An 18,289-nucleotide genomic window follows, 5' to 3' on the forward strand; every position below is an offset into this window, starting at 1 on the left:
GATCTTATGCAGAACTGATTATTATTTTAATAGAAATTAACCCAAGACTATTGTACCTCAGGGGCCAAGTCCTTTATTTTCCAAAGGACTTTGTAACACCAATGGGAAAAAGAAAATAGAGACAATTAGAGATATTCTAGTAAACTCTGAGTACAAGGCAGGCTTAAATATTCTGTGAATATGTAAATGCTACAGCTGTCCTGAAGGATCTCAGAGTTTAAGAAGGAATCATGAAAGGGAGACTTTTTCCTGACTTTGTTGATAGGAAAGATTTTTAAGCCTACAGGATTTACTGTTATGGAACATGCAGTAGTGTTGCTGATAAAAACTGGTCTGGCAGTGATGAGCCAGGAGATCACATTCCTTAATGCAGCATAGAACATTACGAAAATGAAATTGAACATGTAGGAGATCAACACTGGTTTTACCTGACTGCTGCCTATGTGTGAAACTGTATTGCAATGCAATAACAGTTCTTAACAACAGTTAAGAACACATCCATGGAAGTTGAGAATGCCCCATCCCTGAAAGTGTTCAAGGCCAGGCTGAACATGGTTCTGAGAAAGTGGAAGGTGTCTCTGTCCATGACAGGGTAGGAGGTTTGGAACTTGACAATCTTTAAGGTCCCTTTCCACCCAGACCATTCTATGATTTTGTGAATCTGGAAAGGAACACACAGTGTATGGCAAAGTACTCATAAAATTTTATGATGGACTTACTTGCCACACATACCACAGTATTTGTGTTTCTGAATCCTGCAATGAATAAAATTAGCAAGTAGGATGGAACTGTCAGCATGCATCATTAAACAACTTGGAACCAAACTTTGATTCCCAAGAACAGAGGTGCTTCTTTCCTGGGCTGAAATCTGGCCAATTCCCTTGATGAAAGTGCACCACTGACGAAGAGAAAATAAAGAAAGCAATGACCCCAAGTTAATGGCAAGGTGCTGTGAAAAAAATACCCCATTGGCCAAAGGGATATTGCAGAAACATGAAAAATACGAAGCCCAGTTCCAGCAATTGTGTGACTTAACCAGTGATGAGGGACACTACTTCAGAGGTTAAAGATCAGGACTGTCTGCCTTTCAGAAAACAAGGTAAAAGGCTCCATCTGCATTATGTGGAAGGACAATCTGCAGACTAGAAATATCCAGAGAGATTGTATGTACGTGTATATATGAAATTAATTACATTTATGATTCACCATTAGTATTTCTGGGCATGCTTGCTGTAAGGATCAAGTATGGAAAGCATATGAAAGGAGATAATCATTAGGAAATACATAGACTACATGAAACTGATTGAATATATATATAGAGGAGAGCTGGGATTTGGACTTTCTGCATTGCTGCTGCAGTACAGGAGTCCACTGAATGCTGCTCAACTCTATTGTTCACAGATACACAAAATTGTTTCATGCTACCTACTGTCTATCTTGAATAAAGAAAGCTTTGGAACAAATCTGGTCAAATTGAGCCCCATGGATGGACAAATGCAAGGAGTCTAGGTTTTGGAAGAGGCAATCAGGAACTGGTCTGAGCAATTAGGACACAGCTGCCCCCTGAAGTGATCAGTAGGACTTTGAAATCTTGGAAGGAACAGCTAACATTTACAGAAGGCCTTGATTATCCTGAAGATAAGAAGTGCTCAAGAGTGGAAAGCATGTCAGTTTTGAGAGAACAAGCTTGCTAAAATAAACTACTAAATTAAAATCACATACTTTATACTTAAGTGAGCAGGAAGAGGTTTAAAAATTCCTAATGCAATATCCCAGTGGATATAGTGGAGTGTCATTAGCCAGACAATCAGATAATATAAATCACGACTTCAGAGAAGCTGCAAGAAACTGGCTAAAATGTTAGATTGTGGACTTGAATAAAACAAAAAAATCTTCACTAATTGTTTTGCCCTACCCCACTAGAAGGAAAGGGAGTTCTCTGAACAAACACACCCCTAACAAGTTTTTTAGACACTACCCATGATTTCTCTGAAAAAGAATCCAACCAACTTATCTGTAAGTTTCAATAGCACATTTCAGTGAGACGCTTGCTCCTGACCCTGGGTTCAAATTCAGGTTCAGAGAACCATGACTTCTCTGCTATTCTCTGGAGACTTCCCTTTTTTTATGAAAATCATTGTATTACCTATAAATCCTCAGGCCATATGATTTTTGCTGAAGGATTTGCCTAACCACTCTTCAGCATCAGCTATGACAGTGTTTCACAAGGCAAAGAAAAAAACTAATTTGGGGAAATTTTCACAAGTCTAAAAGCCATTAAAACCAAGGGAACTAAATGTTCACACTCCTTTAAAAAGCACAGTAATTTGGGACAGTCTGACACACAGACTGCAAAATAAAACACATCTGCATAATCCACAAATACCTGAGGATGCATGAGTCAACAGGGGTGAGCCATCACAATGGGCCAGAAATAGATTCCAGTGTGATTTCAGTAACAGAGTGTCATTAGTAAACCAAGCTTCAAAACTGAGTGGTCCAGGTATGTGTGTATTGAAGGCTTCCCTTCCTTGATATGAATGCTTCCTGTAGCCAGAAAGTGATAGACAGAGACCCTGACCAGCCAGGTTGTGGTACTGAGTAGAGTCCCGATGACAACAGGCTCTGCCAAGCACCCTCCACCTTGCTGCTGGGTTCTCCTCCTCTGCAGCGCTCCAAAGCACAGCTGCTGAGGCAGGGGATGTCACCAGCATGGGAACATGGGGCCAAGGCACCAAGCTGCACTGTGTGTTAGCAAGCAAAGCTGCATGCAGAAGGACTCAAACCCATGCTGAACAGGGTTAAGCAAAGTCAAAGCAAAATATTAGGTGACAAAATCACCACATTCCATATATATTCTATTAGAAGATTGTATGCTAAAAATGCATTTGTCTTTTTTAGCCCTATGTGATTATCTGCATTAGTGTGTGTGTTGCCCATGTACACTCCCAGGGTTGATGTGAATTTTAAAAAGCACAAATCAGCTTTAATCAGTGGAAGTTCTCCCAAAGGTTCCCTCATAATGGCTTAATTCTCATTTCTCACTTAAAACATAAATCACAATCAGTATCAACAAAAACAGACTTGACTCAATATAATCTGGAAATTTAAATTTAAAAGTATTGCGAGAGAGAAAAATCTTTTTCCTGCAACACAGTAGAATAAGATTTCAAAAACTAGTTAGAGTAATAAGACAATTCATTAAAGTCTCCAGCTTCATAAATATGATATGAAGTGAGTGCTATGAAGAGATTATAGATGAACCAGTTCTTCAAAAGTTTAAGAGTTGGTTCCAGCTTCTTAAATTCAGACTTCATGCTTATATTATCTCTTGCCCAGGTTCATGGCAACAGATTTTACAATAAACTTTAAATACTATGAAACAAACTCTCAAAATCTATTTTTATCATAGGCATCTCAACAGAAATGCTTATCTAAAAGAGGCAGTAAAGCAAATTCATCATTAATTGCCTCTCCCTGATCCAAAACAGAACAAATTTCATTTCCACACAATCTAAAGAACTTTTAATTCTGTCAACTGAATAGACATTCTCTTGAAAGACACAAATTATCCTACTAAACTAACCCACAATCCACATAACCTCTTCTTCTAAAGGGTTTGGCTCATATCTTTAGGAAGTGGCCCTAAGAACAGGCAAACTGATACTGCTGCTCACTGCTCCCAAAGTCCTATGCATGGTGTCTACATCAATTTAAGCAAGAGATTTATGCTTATCACTGTTGCAAGAACACAGCATACATTGTCACAGCACACATTGTCAATTCTATTAAGCTTCAATTCTAACAGCACTTTAAGATTCATTAACCAGATTTTAGCCTGATTTTCAAGACATTGCACATTGATCAAAACACCAGGTTCTACACTACTTTGTGTTGCTGTCACAGAAATGGAATGAACTGTCAAGCTACCATAGAATCAACTTATTCATCTGTAACCAAATATATACATCATAGTACAGACACAATTGTTTCCATTTGTTCTTTAAAATCCTTTTAAAACACTGATGCTGTATTTACCAACAGACAGAGGACATGCAGCATACTTGAAATAAGATATACATTGGATTATCTGAGTTAGCTGAAGGAAATCAATGAGAGAATGTGTTTAAAAAGATAATGTAATTTATGTGTAAGCATTAAACAAGAACAAAAAACCTACAAATCCTCCCTGACCAGAACAAACAAAACCTCCACCTCCAACCCATCTGAAAACAGAAAATGTAAGTACTTCTAACAGACCTTGCTTATTGTATCTCTAAGTCTTTCCAGCAAAAGATCTCCTTGCCAGAATATTCTTCTATAAAATTTATAAATTGACTTTGCAACATAATGAACTAAATACTCCAACTTTAATATTTTGCATTCATACCAAAAAACAATTAACAGTTTTTACAAATAGTGTTATTTACTAAAACAATTCTTGTACAACAGTGCAGTATATCTAAATATATACATATGCCAACATCAAAGGGAGCATCAAAACAAACAAAGCCAAACAAAATGCACTTTGCTACTGTGTACACTTTATTAAAACCAAAGCAGACTGCAGCAGGTTTTTATTTTTCATGACACAGACAAAAAAATATTTGGATTCCAGAAGAACATGCAGGATAGAACAAAAACTGCTACCACCTTTCTGCCAAGGAAGCAGCATGAAAAGGGAATTTCAGATCTGCAATTTACATAGTAGCAAATGGAATGTTTTTAAACACAACCATCCTAATTTAAGAAACAAGGCTTCAAAAATGTACGTAGTGTTTTTTACATACTGAAGCAAAAGTTCAAATGTCAAGGCTTTCTCCATGTTTTCCTATGGTGTTGGACAGTGTACGTATGAAAGTCAATATTCTTCACTGCAGCTGAAAATGAGAAAGGAGCAGCTGTAGTGTGGAGTTGATCAGCTTTACTAAGGTTGAATAACAAGAGTAAAAAATGATTCTGCCTGCTGTTGGCAATGAAGGTTTTTGTAACTTTTATTCTACCTTGATCTTTAAAAATAACTCTTCCAGTTCTTAACTGGAAAAATTATGCTCCCTTGTTCTTCAAAACAGATACATACATGCTCTCCAAAGGAAGGTGCAGTTGTGTAATTCAAAGTGCCAGTGTAGCTGCTCTAACTAGAGATGCCTTTTTCATTCTGTGAATCCCAGCAGAGAAGGAATAAGACAAGACCTTTGTATATAAAGACTGCACAGATATCTTTGAAATATGAGTGAAAAATAAAGTGATATTAGAGAAAATACTAAAAAAATTGGAGAATGAGGTATTAAGCAGTTCTCCAGTGTAAATCTGATGCTCCTGCCATCTAGGGGAAATCAGAGAACTATAGTAGCAGCCTAGAGTTGATCAGCAAAATATGTATATGCTATTAAAAACAAATCCATCTCATTCATGTAACTATTTGCAATCTGACAGAATTTTCTGAAGCTCAGATTTATTTAGTTCTCCCTGCCTCAAAATTCATGAACAGTATTTTGACATAAATACTGTGACATGAGGGCAGTATGCTGCTCCCCACCTGTTGAAACATGCAGGAATTCTTACATTTTGCTCCTTTTTTACTACTATGTGCTTTGGCCAATGACATTACAGACACATCTACACAGCACCAATTACTAAACAGAGTTGGGCAAATATATTGTGACTGCACACTCTGGAACACACTGCCATGATGTCAATACAGAAAATTTTAACATAGTACCCGAGTATTTTTCCTGGGAGGTTTTACAGTAAATCTTGACACCTTTGTTGTGCCCACATAAATTGAGATGATACACATGGCTAAAAATTTTACTCATAGAAGTGAAATGCACAGAAGGCAGTTTCCAGAGTTTGCTCCAATTCATGCCAACCAAGACACTGAAATGCCCCTTCTGAAGTTAATTAGCATTTCTGTATTCCTTAATGAAAGGGTTAAGTAAAAAAGGGTTATACAAACTATCTGGAAGACATTTTAGCCTTTAACTGACAATTTACTTGTAAAGAAACAAGACATTCAAAAATCAGGTCCTCTATTGGAACATGAATAACATTTCCAACGATTCCTTACTTTCAAACAGTTTACATTCTGACACTTTATTTAATTGCTAAAAAGCTTTTCCACACAGTAGCTGTATGTGTGCTTTCCCCTGCTCACTAACATTTCAGGGTTCAACACCATAATAAGGTAGAACAGAAGTGAACTTGGTCAAAACAATGCATGAAGAAGGAATCTGAGAATAAATCATGGCAGTGAAGCACCAGTAATGGCATCTCCAGGTTCATGATAACAAACCAGCAGAGAGGAGGTGAACTGAAGTTCATTTCTGAGCTGTAAGAGAGAATATGAGAGGATGACTGCAGGAATTCATGAAGTGACAGCATCTAGCAAAGCAGAAGGCATCACTTCAGAGTATCAAGCATACAGGGCACAACCAAGCAGAAAGACATTTTCTGATTTAAAAAATCAACATGAAGTAATACAGCTCCAAATTCAATTTAATCCAAAAATTGCATGTGAAATGGAAAATGTAGGTAGCAACAGAAACACTAAGACTCAGAACGTAAAATTTTAGTGACGTCCTCCACCAGTTATAGACAATGAACTCTGATTCAAAGTCAGCTAAAATTCCCAGCCTGCTACGGGAGATACCTTACAGCAGTGACTTTTATTAAAGTATGAAGGAAAATAGAAAATGTCTATCTTTTTTTCACAACTTTCATTATATTGAATTTAAAGGGGCACTGAATTTTAGCAAGTGGGTTTTTTTGTCATTATGAGCATGAAAGGTGATTTTAATTTTCATAAAAGTGGATGAATGACCAAAATAAGCAAATTGGAGAGCAGAAAAACTGTGATGCACATAATGGTTCAGTGTTCAAATGAGAAACCAGGATCCAGCATTTCTGCAAATCAAGAAAAAACTCCAAAAGTTTTTAAAACAATGACAAATTACAAACAAAATGTATTTTTTCTGGGTCATTTCGGTATGGAAGTCCCACATACCCTTATTAGGGAACATGTGACACAACATATGAAAACCTAAGAATACAACTGTTAATATCATAAAGACTAACTTGATGCTTCAAGCTTCTCCTTGAATCAGGGACTAAGAACAATGGAATAAAAACATTATTTTCACTTTTGTGTATAAATTATACATTTCTATACATTGACTATCTGATTTTAGAACAAGATACCTAATGCACACAGAGAACACTATCTAAATTATACTACAAGTTCTTTCTAAAGACATCACTTCTTCAATCCATAAAAAGTCATCCATGACACAGTATGTCAGGTTATTACTTTTTTCTTTAGTATTTCCTTTCAAATTTCACAGCCTTTTGTGATGACACCAAGTACTGAAATAATTAATGACAGTTTGCAAGGATGGTTAAAAATTTTAGAGAAAACAAATACGTGAAAATTCTAGCATTAGATCAAGCAGCTGGCTAGAACATCTCCAACTGGAATAGATCAACCATGGGCACGTTTTGTAACCACCCCAATCAGAAGTTATGCAAAGCAGTCATCGGAAAGTATCTGGCAAAACACTGATGTCAATTAAAATAGTGAAACAAAGGCATGTTAGGTAACTGTGAATAGATGCAGGAGTAAATGGGATAACAGAGCTCATTTTATAGTACAATGTACAATTGCAACATTTAATTCCAGAAGCATCACACTAAAATATAGTACACACAACAAACAACTTCTGACATACACACAGGACTAAAACCAGATCTGGTATTGAAATTAGTGGAAATTAGAGCTGCTGGAAAAGATGAAAAAGGATGCATTACAAGATGGAATACAAACACAAAGTAACAACAATCTTTGTACAAGAAACTCTGCTCAAGCACACCTGAAATGCTGCCTTCCATTACCACATTTCTTTTGCAGCACCTCATCTACAGAAAGAAAATACCATGCTTTGCAAAGCCATGTGGCTAAATTACTGAGGAACACAAGGATTTAAAACAGGCTAATACATGTTGCTGCAGAAGAGAATTTAAAGTAACCTAAAAGTGGATTTAGATGAGATGCCTCATGAACTATTCAAATTATAGAAGGGTTAATAAACTCAAATGGTACAACTGGAAATTGAAACAGACATTTAAGGCAGAAGTGTTTGTGTTAGAACAGTAAACAGAACAAATTGTTAAGCAAGGCCACAAGAGATATAATGAAGCCCTGAAGGTTTGTTCAGCAAAGTGATTTACATGTCCGTAATTCTCCATGTTCTAATTAAGAAGACTTGAATAAAATAGTGTAATTCACATTGTGTGTTCCAGTTTAAAACTCCATTGTTTCTCTTTCAAATCAATTCCTCTGTCTTTCTTTGGTGTAATCTCTACCAACACACATAGAATACAGTTCTGGTTCTCATTTTAAAAAACAACTCAAAAATAAATTACATGCTTCTCATGATAAAATGCTGTTCTGTTTTATGGTCCCATGACATGTTTAGCAGCCTCTGAATAGCAGTTTTAAGTTAGTAATTATGTCCGAAGCAGAATCATAATTTGCTGTTATCCCCCCAACTTATTTACTAGTTAACAAGTTTACTTTGGTAGATAAGCTATCTAATAGTCATGATACACTTGTGTTCAATTTAAGAAGTAGTGAAACTTAGATAAGTTTATAAATTCATATATAGACTTTAGTTTGTAATTGTAACCATGATATGCAGAATTACTGTTTTTCCTGCACTGGAAAAAGACATTGCATCTGTCTTAAAACCAGACAAAACTATAAAATATGGTTGTCAGTTCATGATTAAAATAAAATAGTAAAGCAAATTATTTTTAAACATTGTGTTAAATATATTCACATGACCACCATAGTTATACGAAATGGGCACTACTGCAATCACACACTATATGTACATAACATATATGCCACAACAGTTTGCAATGGTTGAGTTTTCACAAACTAGCCAATTTAACCATACATAAATAATCTTGTACCAATTTTAGGCATTTTAAAAGGAATTAAATTTCCTAAATATATCAGTTCTTCCGCAAAATTAAAAAAAAAATCCTAAAAAGTCAGTGCAAATTGAACTTGTTCACCAAGAGAGATTCTTATTAAGCTGAGGATAAACAAAGTTTAAGAGATTAAATGAAGGAACTCATAGAATCGCCAACCGCCTTTAGCAGAGGTTAAAGAAGATTAGGAATCACAAGTCCTGGATCCTATAGCAGAGCCTTCTGTGAGTAACTGTGCTGTGCTTGTTGAGGTGGTGGAGGCTGTGGTTGTTGTGGAGGTGCTTGCTGACTGCCTGCTGTCTGTGGCAGAGCTGTAGATGCTAAGTTATAGTTTGGCACCTGGGACATATTAGTTCCAGCATTCTGATAAGCAGCAACATCAACAGTACCAGGTGGTGGACTATACACTGAAGGCTGGTTAGAGAAGGTACTTCCAGCAACAGAACCAACCATTGCACTGAAAAAAAAACCCCAAAAACAACAAAAATGAGAGAAAACATATTTAAAGTAGAATTAACAAACAATTTACCAACAGAACAGCAAAACTTTATTGCTTCTTCAGTTGTTCTATTTATACACACAAAAATCTTCTAACTCTGGACACATTGGCTACACATAAAACTGTAGCCAATGAGTACTTCCATTAAAACTCAAACACACTCCTCAGATTTAAACATACAGTAGACACTCCCCATATATTTAAAATTAGACCATGTGTCTGTACTTCTGATTTATTTCAAGGTGCAACATGGAATACCATCTATCTTCTAATCTATTAATGAAAAAAACCAAAACCCATCAAATTGTTTTAAATAGCAAAATAAGTCAGATGAATATGCAGAAACTCACTTTATCATTGTATGCTTTGCTATCCCAAATAAATACCTCTAGAGACAAAGACTAACAAATACTTTAATGACTCATATTGATGTGTCTCCCAGCTTTTTAGAATAAAATTACTCTCCATAGAGAGTAAACAAAACCAAAAAACCCAAACAAACAAAAACCAATTAACAAAAACCCACAAATCTTTCCACAATATAGGTAACTGAACCAAAATTTTGCATCTTTGGCCATCCAGCCAATGTAAAATGTCTCTTTTAGCTTCCTTATTTGGGCAAGCTGTATAAGCTTTAGTCAGTATTCATTGCCCATTCACTTCTTTCCCAAAATGAACAGAATTCTCCCCATTCTTCTGTAGTACAATATTTAACAAATAAGCAGTAGAATTTACACTCAGAAATTATGCGGGCCCAGCCAGAGCAGCATATAATCTTCATCATTAAAACAATATTAAAAGTTACCACTAATTCTACTCAATCATGTCTGTATAATTTTCTCTGTTTTATATAAAAGAGCATAGAGCTATATAAATTACATATTTTGTATACAGAAAATTTAAAACTATATAAAATTTTAAAAAAAAAAAACAATTAAAAACTTAAGTTTGTCAGGAATTTTTACCAAATACATGACACCAATAAAAAGCACTCTGGAAATGATTGCACTAAAGTATCATTCAGTTGTGTTTTTTATACTCCTGTAATTTCAAAAGAGAGTCTCTCTTTACATTTATTTAAACTTGAATAGAAAAATATTTAAAATTACTTTGTGTAAGACGTCTGTGCAGGCTGACCAGGAATTACTGAGCTGGCAGATGGAGTAACTGTGCCTTGGCTGAGAGAAGGGAGCTGTTCTGGAGGAAGATTGTAACCTTGAATGGGGCCCATCTGTGCACTCCCTGCCACCAAATACGCATTACCTTGAGTTTGCCCTGGATAAACCTAGGAAGTTAAATAAAGCAGTATTAGAAATAAAATATAAGAAAATTTGCTATTTAGTATCTGACTTTAGAACTTAAAGACTTCCCAAATATTTTCATTTCCCTTTTTTTTTAATTATCAGTGAAGAGCATTGAGCATTTAAATTACTGCAGTTAAAAATGGTGATTCTTTCATAGCATCATTTTCATATTGAATTATCTCTGAGTAGATAGGGAGAAATTGTACTCCTTTGGTGGCTTATTTTCTTTAACCCAATATGCAAAGCCCTGGCACTTTTATTTTTTAATTTTATGCACCTTAAAGCCCAGGATGGGCTTTTTCCTTCATCAAAAGGAACTGAACAGAAAAACACTAAACACATTAGAACACACAAAAGAAGTGTATCCAAAGCTTGTAGCTGAAAACAAACACTTTTATTTTTTTACATACTGTGCAAAAAAAAACTAAGAGAAAACACTGCTCAGTCAATGTGAACTTGATAAGGTCAATGGCTATTAAAGGCGACATCCGTACCTGAGAGCCAGAAACACCAGATGACTGCATGTAATACTGCTGGTTTTGTAGTTTTGCATACATGGAATACATTGGGTCCTCATTCATCAATTTGTTATACAAAGAAAGAGCCTCCATCGCTTTCACATTGAGCTCTGACAGTTCTGAATGTTTCCTAGAAAATATATATTACAGTTATATTACAGTTCATTTTACAATTTAGATAACTTTATTATAGGACAGACAACATAGAGTAATTTCATTAAGTGTGTTAAGTAACTTTTTTTTTTTTGTGAACTGATGCTTGACAAGTGACAAAAAGTCAAATGGTATAACACTATAAATTGTTATGTGACTATGGGGAAAAAAAAATCTTCAGACCTCTTTTCAGAGAAACTCCTAATAAATACACATATTTTCTTTGCCAGTATTCATAGAAATTACAATATTATCAAGTAATAACTCTGGTTTCTAAGAATGAATTTTAATTTCAGTCAAAGCACATGAAATTTCTTTTTACCTGTCTATATCCTCCAATTTTTCATCTATGAGAGGTCCCATCTGGTGGCACATTGCTAGAATAGAAACACATTAAAATATATCAGAGTAATAAATTTTTCCATACTGCAAAGTCAGAAAGCAATAAAAAAATTAGATAGAAATAGATGCTAGTCCAATTTTGTTTTAGTTCATTACTATAATCTGTATGTCAAAAAATTTTTAATAACAGAGGTAGCATCATGAACAATTCAAGAATGAGACCCAGCTAAAGTTTTCAGTACTGGTACAATTTTTAAATTATATTTTAAAATAAAAATAAAATGAAACAAAACCCATTTAATATCCAGGAAGTATAAAACTGAAACTATTTTGCATAAAAGGTCCACATGAATTGAAATCTCTTCTTAAAGGAAGAAGATTTGGCACTGGAACCTAGATCATGTGCTCATTCAATTTTGCTACAAGAATACTATGAAAACAATGAAGGAGAAAACTGGTTGCAATGATTCAATTATCTGCATATCAAAGACACTAATAGCACATTAGTCTCACTAGAACTCTAACTAGGGGAAGGGGCTCTTTCAAACCTGTGACATGTGCAAAAAATAACACAAAATCTTACCAGAATCAGAATTAAAAAGCATTAAAATAAACAAAAATGCACGCCCCACGCCTCCTTTCAGCACAAGGACATGGGGCTCATCTACCTGCCAAGCAAACCATGGCTATTTAGCAGAAAGGCAGAGTTCGTCAAATGTCAAATAGACACAGAAACTGAAAGGAAAATTTAGGATATTAGAAATGCAGAAGGTCCTGAAAACATCTGAGCCATGACAAGTGAAAGGACATCATTACTGAGTTCCTTGAAGGCAACTCCAGGTGAAAGAGGAGTTGTATGCGAGGTACCCATCTGCTTCTTTGAACCTGGGATCAAAAATACATTGGCAGAAATGTTGGGCAAAGATATAAAAGCTGTCAAAGTTCTGCCTGCTTTTATGTATAGCACACAGTGTGACAAAAGGCATCACAAGGATTGCTTAGATGTCTGTTAACAAGATGACTGCTGTGCTGCCAACTACAAACTCTAAGAGCTCTCCAGTTCAAAGACAATTGTGACTGGACATGTGGATGGCAGAAGAAAATGAAGTGATTTTTCTGTCATATTTTTGCTATAGATATGTTTTGAGTCCTTGGTTCCTACCAGTGGTGGCAGACGCTGATCAACATTTGATAGAAAACCACTTCATTTTCTTCTGCCATCCACATGTCCAGTCACAAATGTCTTTAATCAGCATCTGCCACCACTGGTAGGAACCAAGAACTCAAAACACATCTGCAGCAAAATTTTCAGAACCTATGCCAAAACCAGTAGTTCACCAAAGCCTACTTAAGTGTAGAGCAAGTAATCTTGAATTAGCATTGTAGAACTACATGTAGCCCTAAGTTTGACATGTGCTTTTGCAGGTAGCTGGGGAGTAATCATCTGACCACACTACTGCCTCCAGATTCCAGGAGCAGTCCCATAGTTCAATATAAATTTCAGCATTGCTTTAATGATCTCACAATGCATTTTGAAGGAACTCCTAAGGTAAGCCATATTTCTAGGCTGGTTGACAAGCATACCTTTAATTTCTCTGCCTCTGTCCTGCATCAGATATAGGCAATCTGCTTCTTAGACAACAGCCTCTATAGCTATGTTTGGGACTTGAAAGAATAAAACCAGTCATGTTTCTTTTTACCTCTCTTTAGTTTCAGTGGAAGTAGAATATGTGTAGACATGTTGCTGATGTGAGTTTCTGAAACAGGATTCATTTACAGACATGATGAACCAGATGGGTGTGGAAAGATGGGAGATACCTAAAAGTTTATAAACCTAATTAATTATGAACTTCTAGATAGATGTAGAAACTGCCATTTTCATAACAAAGTCTGGTGTCATCTGAATTGTCACTTTAAGCCTATGTTCTGTCTTGTAATTGGGAAGTTTCTTTTCTTCCTTTTCCAAATTCTATTTTAAAATTTTTGGTGCATGTATCAGCCTAGGTAAAATGATCTATAATGTCTCTCTGAAGAGGTAGTCTAAACAATGACTCAAAGAGTAGGAAAATTTGTAGCACTCTATGAGTTATTTGTTAGTAAGCAACTCCTCCAGAAATACACATGCAAGTGAAAAGCATGTGGGACACCCACAGGTGTATTCTAAATCTCTCTAGTATTTCTGCTTCCTCTCATGGAATCTTCCTGACACTCCTTTTGCCACTCATGCTGTGCTACCCTGTGAAGGAAAAAAATTATGAATGAATATGACCAAGTATTTATGTGTCTTGAAAAGGGAAAATAATTTAGGAAACAGTAGAGAAAAGTAGCTTTGTTTTAAGTTAATATTTTTGACTTTGGTCACGTGGATGTGGGAAACAAGAAGTGAGAAGATAATTATGGCTCAGGCACTATTCTCAGGCATGCTTCTCACATGCACACGAAACTGAAGTAGTTTCAGCTTAGTTTCAATCTGCATTGATACAGAAAATTACCAGTAAGGAAAACAACAATGAAAAAATTCATTCTTTTTTGTTACCCTCAAGATGAAGCAGTTCTGGGAGGTCTGGCTGGTCATCAGATGGATCAGCACTTTGCAACATCTGCAAGAGTTGGTCCATTTTATCCTGCAACACAAATTGTATTATTACGGCAAACGTGGCAGCAAGGGAATTAGCACTTTCCGGATAGTAAATTAAAGCACCTGTTCACAACAGCCATTTTGATCTCTTGGCACTTCAGAATCAACTAGACTAACTTTAAGAAATTGCAAATTATACATGCTACTTTACAGGAATGAAGATGCTTGAACAAGAAAATGCTAAATGAGAAAAAATAGTGGTAACAAGTGGAATGTGCAGAATACTCCTTTATTCCTAGAAGTCCTTCTAAACATATATTATCTTCTCAGCAGTTCCTATTTTTCCAGCCTAGATATTACATATGCAATAGCACCACCTAGTGGGATTGGTGGGAATGTTTTGACAGAATACATTGAGAAAGTACTTTAAATTCACTGAAAAGAAATTTTAAGTGCATGAGGCCTATTCAGCATATGAGCCTTGTCATTACCAATGCAACGAAGTGTTGTTTTAAGATGATGTTTGGAGGCATCTCAGGATTTACTTCAGAATAAGTTAAGCTTAACTAAGGAGTTTAAGTGCAACCCTTTTGTAATAAAAATATCAAAGGTTAGAAAACAAACAGGCATAAAATCTTTGAAGAATATGTCTTGGACTGAACTATATTGGTTAAAGTACCAAAAGCATAACATGTAAATTTTTTTAATCATTTATTAGCTGAGCACTATCAAATAAATAGCCTATTTCACATTGACTTATATTGGTTGTATAAAGGAAAACCATGCTTTGTCCTCCTTAAACCATGGGAAAAGTCAAATTAACTACTTTCTTAAAAATTATACTGTGGCCAATTCAAAAACAAAAGAAGACACTAAAAACTCAACTATGGACTGACAGAAAACAAAAGCTGGAAGGCTGAAAGCTCAAGGCAGGCCTCAGATAATCTATTTCAGCAGGTTACAAACTAGTATCTCCTGGGAAGAAGAGTTTTTGAGGTGGAATTTAAATAGGACTTCAGGAAGGCAGTAACTGATTTCTCATTTCAAAAAACAATGACAGAACCCAGGTTGAGGTAAAAAAAAAAAAAAAAAGGGAGGGGGGGGAAATTTCCTGGACTGAATGCTCCTGGAAAACTTACAGGATCACCAAGGTGAGATTGTAAATATCTTACTAAATATTACTTACACAGGAACAGAATTTTAGACTTTTCAGGGACAGAAAGAGATCTTTCAGTCTGAGGGTAGACAGTGGTGGTTACACTGGAAATAAATCTAAGTGAGCTGTCAAGATGAGTATCACTATGGTATCCTGAAGTATTTTAAACAAAATTTGAAAGCAGATGGACCACTCAGTGCTAAGATTCTAGCTTGGAGGTAAACCCTCAAGTAGGGCACTAAATGGAATGCAGTTCCAAATTCATTTTCAGAAATTCCTAAAAACTTCAAGACTCTTAAACAAAAGGGAATACTGAAGATTTTATTTATTACTTTAATGAAAACTCTCTTTCCATGCTCTTTTTATCATATTTTTGAAGTATGAGATGAAAGGGTTAAACATCACATATTTAAATGTCCCAGCAGCGCATTTTATACCAATCAGGATTTTTGCCATGCTTACTTCATCAATATAAACTGGTTCTGGCTCAGGTTCTATTGTCTCTACTTGAACTTCATCACTGAACTGCACTGTTTTCTTCTCTGCTTTCACTGTAAGATAAACAGCCAGACTTAATTTTACAAAAGAAAAAAATAAACAATGACATTAATATTATACAACTAGTATAGGTTATAGGTTCCTTGCATTTGAAATGTCTACTGTGAAAATTTTAAAAATTAATATTTTATTGACATTTGAAAGCTACAGACCTAAATAATTTTCTTATCTGTAAATCACATTATTTAAAAAAAAAACCAGTTCACACAAGCTCAGCAGAAATGTGTGTTAGCAAGTAAATGGCTTTATCATAGTCTCCCTATACATAACATATATTAAAAGGTCATCTGGATAAAAGACTCAAAGACTGACTGGAAACAACAGGGCTACCAAGTCAAGTTTAAGATTAAACTGATAAAATCATCTATGACAAACTGAGCCTTCTTTTCTCCAAAGCCAAGCCCACAATTGAAAGGTCTCAAGATTCTCTACTCCTTCTTCACCAAATCCTATATGCAAAGCATCTCACTCCTCTGTAGTGGAGACTAGCACAAAAAAGCTCTATATTTAGCAAAAAAGCTAAATGTTACTCTTATTAGATAGTCTTAGCATAGCACAAATGACTGGTACAGCATGTAATTCTGCTGACCTGCTCATCCTTCTAGCACCCTCAAATTGAGAGCACAGAAGATTAATCTTGCAAACCCATGAGATTTACAGAAATCAGCTCTAGAATCTTGAAGTCTTATCTCATATTTAATATTTTTATTAAATATTTAAAGTAGATTGGATGGATATAAATAAGCTGCATGCAGAAAATCCCTCTGTCCACTATGCACAGGTACATACCTACAGTAGGTAGGTTTCTTGAACTATTTGAACACTGGTAATCTGTCTCCAAGTCCTATCTGCCATGGGGTCTTCAGTTCCATCTCAATTAGATATGCACCATTGCAACTGCACAAAAAGGCCATTTGGAAAAAAAGCTGCTGTTGCCCACATTTATTTAGGTGTCAATGGAGTGATTTCATGAGTCTCAAAGAAGCTGCTGACAAAGCCGCAGCAGACAGCAGCATTTCTCAGCAGAAGACAGTTTGGGCAGCCTTGGTCTGACTGTTATTTGTGACAGCATAGCAAGGGCTCCTCAGTTTTACTCCAGTTATCACATCAACTTGCAACTGAACACCATCATAAGGGAAAGGAAATCACCCATGAGCCATGGCAGAGTTAAACATATATACATAAATGCAATGGTACTTACTCATTTCAGGCTCAGCAGAAAGATCAGCTGTTACAAAATTAGATGGAAACAATCCTATACCCTGATGAGTTTCACCTTTCCACCAATTTGGATCACTAAAGATTTAAAAAAAAAAAGTAAAGCCATCATACATCAGAAATCCCATATTCACACGGAACTTTCCTAGGAATTGCACAGTAAAGGTTTTTATATTACTAGCACATGAATACAACTTGCATATATGCAGAAATTTTTACACAGGAAATTTTATGCAAATACATTTATTTGTAAAAAATTGAGAAGATAACAAAATAAAGTATTAATACAAAAATACATTTCCATTCATTGTATTTCAAGGTATGCTTTTACATAGAAGATATAATTACTTCTAATTAATTTTTACAGTTTAACATAGTAGGCTTTCTATATTACTTACCTGTCATCAAGTATAGTTATAAGTTCTCCAGCTTTAAAAGTTAGTTCATTATCTTCAGCAGCCTCAAAATCGTAGATTGCACGAACTTTTCGGCCCTCATGTTTGTGGTTTGTTAAAAGGCTTGAGGTGCTTGGATACAAACTGGAAAGTGCTGTCTGCTGTTGCCTTTGTTCTTTTAGTGACAGCTCAATAGCTACAAAAGAAGAGTTACTCAGATGAAAATTCCCTCTAAAAATGGGTTGATGGATATGAAAATTTAATTCTGTGAAAACTTTTAGTCTAATTCTATTCCTGTTGCATTTTAATGACTTTGTGTCTTTCTCTTAGAATTAATGGTAAATAACAAAGAGAGCAGAATTCTGCCTGTGGATTTACTAACATGGACAGGATGAATAAATGGCATTTAAGAACAAATATAATAACCCCACAAAGTATGATATTATTGTTACAACCTTGAACCAATGTAAAATATTTACATTCTTATTTTACATCTTACACCATGTTGAACTTTTCCAGATTGCTTGAAACATTAAAAAGATACATCTGTTCCAGTGCACACTGGTTCTCTGCT

General features: G+C 35.4%; 1 protein-coding gene across 1 annotated transcript in view; it reads right to left on the minus strand.

Annotated features, from left to right (window-relative positions):
• Positions 1-4,351: 4,351 nt before the first annotated feature.
• The window catches only part of STAM (signal transducing adaptor molecule), a 32,962-nt gene continuing 19,024 nt past the window's right edge, over positions 4,352-18,289 (minus strand). Inside the window, exons 7-14 of the mRNA XM_064704190.1 lie at positions 17,719-17,911; positions 17,304-17,398; positions 16,007-16,095; positions 14,347-14,434; positions 11,791-11,845; positions 11,292-11,445; positions 10,603-10,778; positions 4,352-9,451 (exon numbers count right to left, since the gene is read on the minus strand). Coding sequence (XP_064560260.1) covers positions 9,202-9,451; positions 10,603-10,778; positions 11,292-11,445; positions 11,791-11,845; positions 14,347-14,434; positions 16,007-16,095; positions 17,304-17,398; positions 17,719-17,911 — 1,100 coding nt within the window. The 3' untranslated portion in view covers positions 4,352-9,201. The remainder of the gene's footprint in view (positions 9,452-10,602; positions 10,779-11,291; positions 11,446-11,790; positions 11,846-14,346; positions 14,435-16,006; positions 16,096-17,303; positions 17,399-17,718; positions 17,912-18,289) is intronic.

The sequence above is a fragment of the Zonotrichia leucophrys genome, chromosome 2, assembly GCF_028769735.1.
Source record: "Zonotrichia leucophrys gambelii isolate GWCS_2022_RI chromosome 2, RI_Zleu_2.0, whole genome shotgun sequence".
NCBI lineage: Eukaryota > Metazoa > Chordata > Aves > Passeriformes > Passerellidae > Zonotrichia > Zonotrichia leucophrys.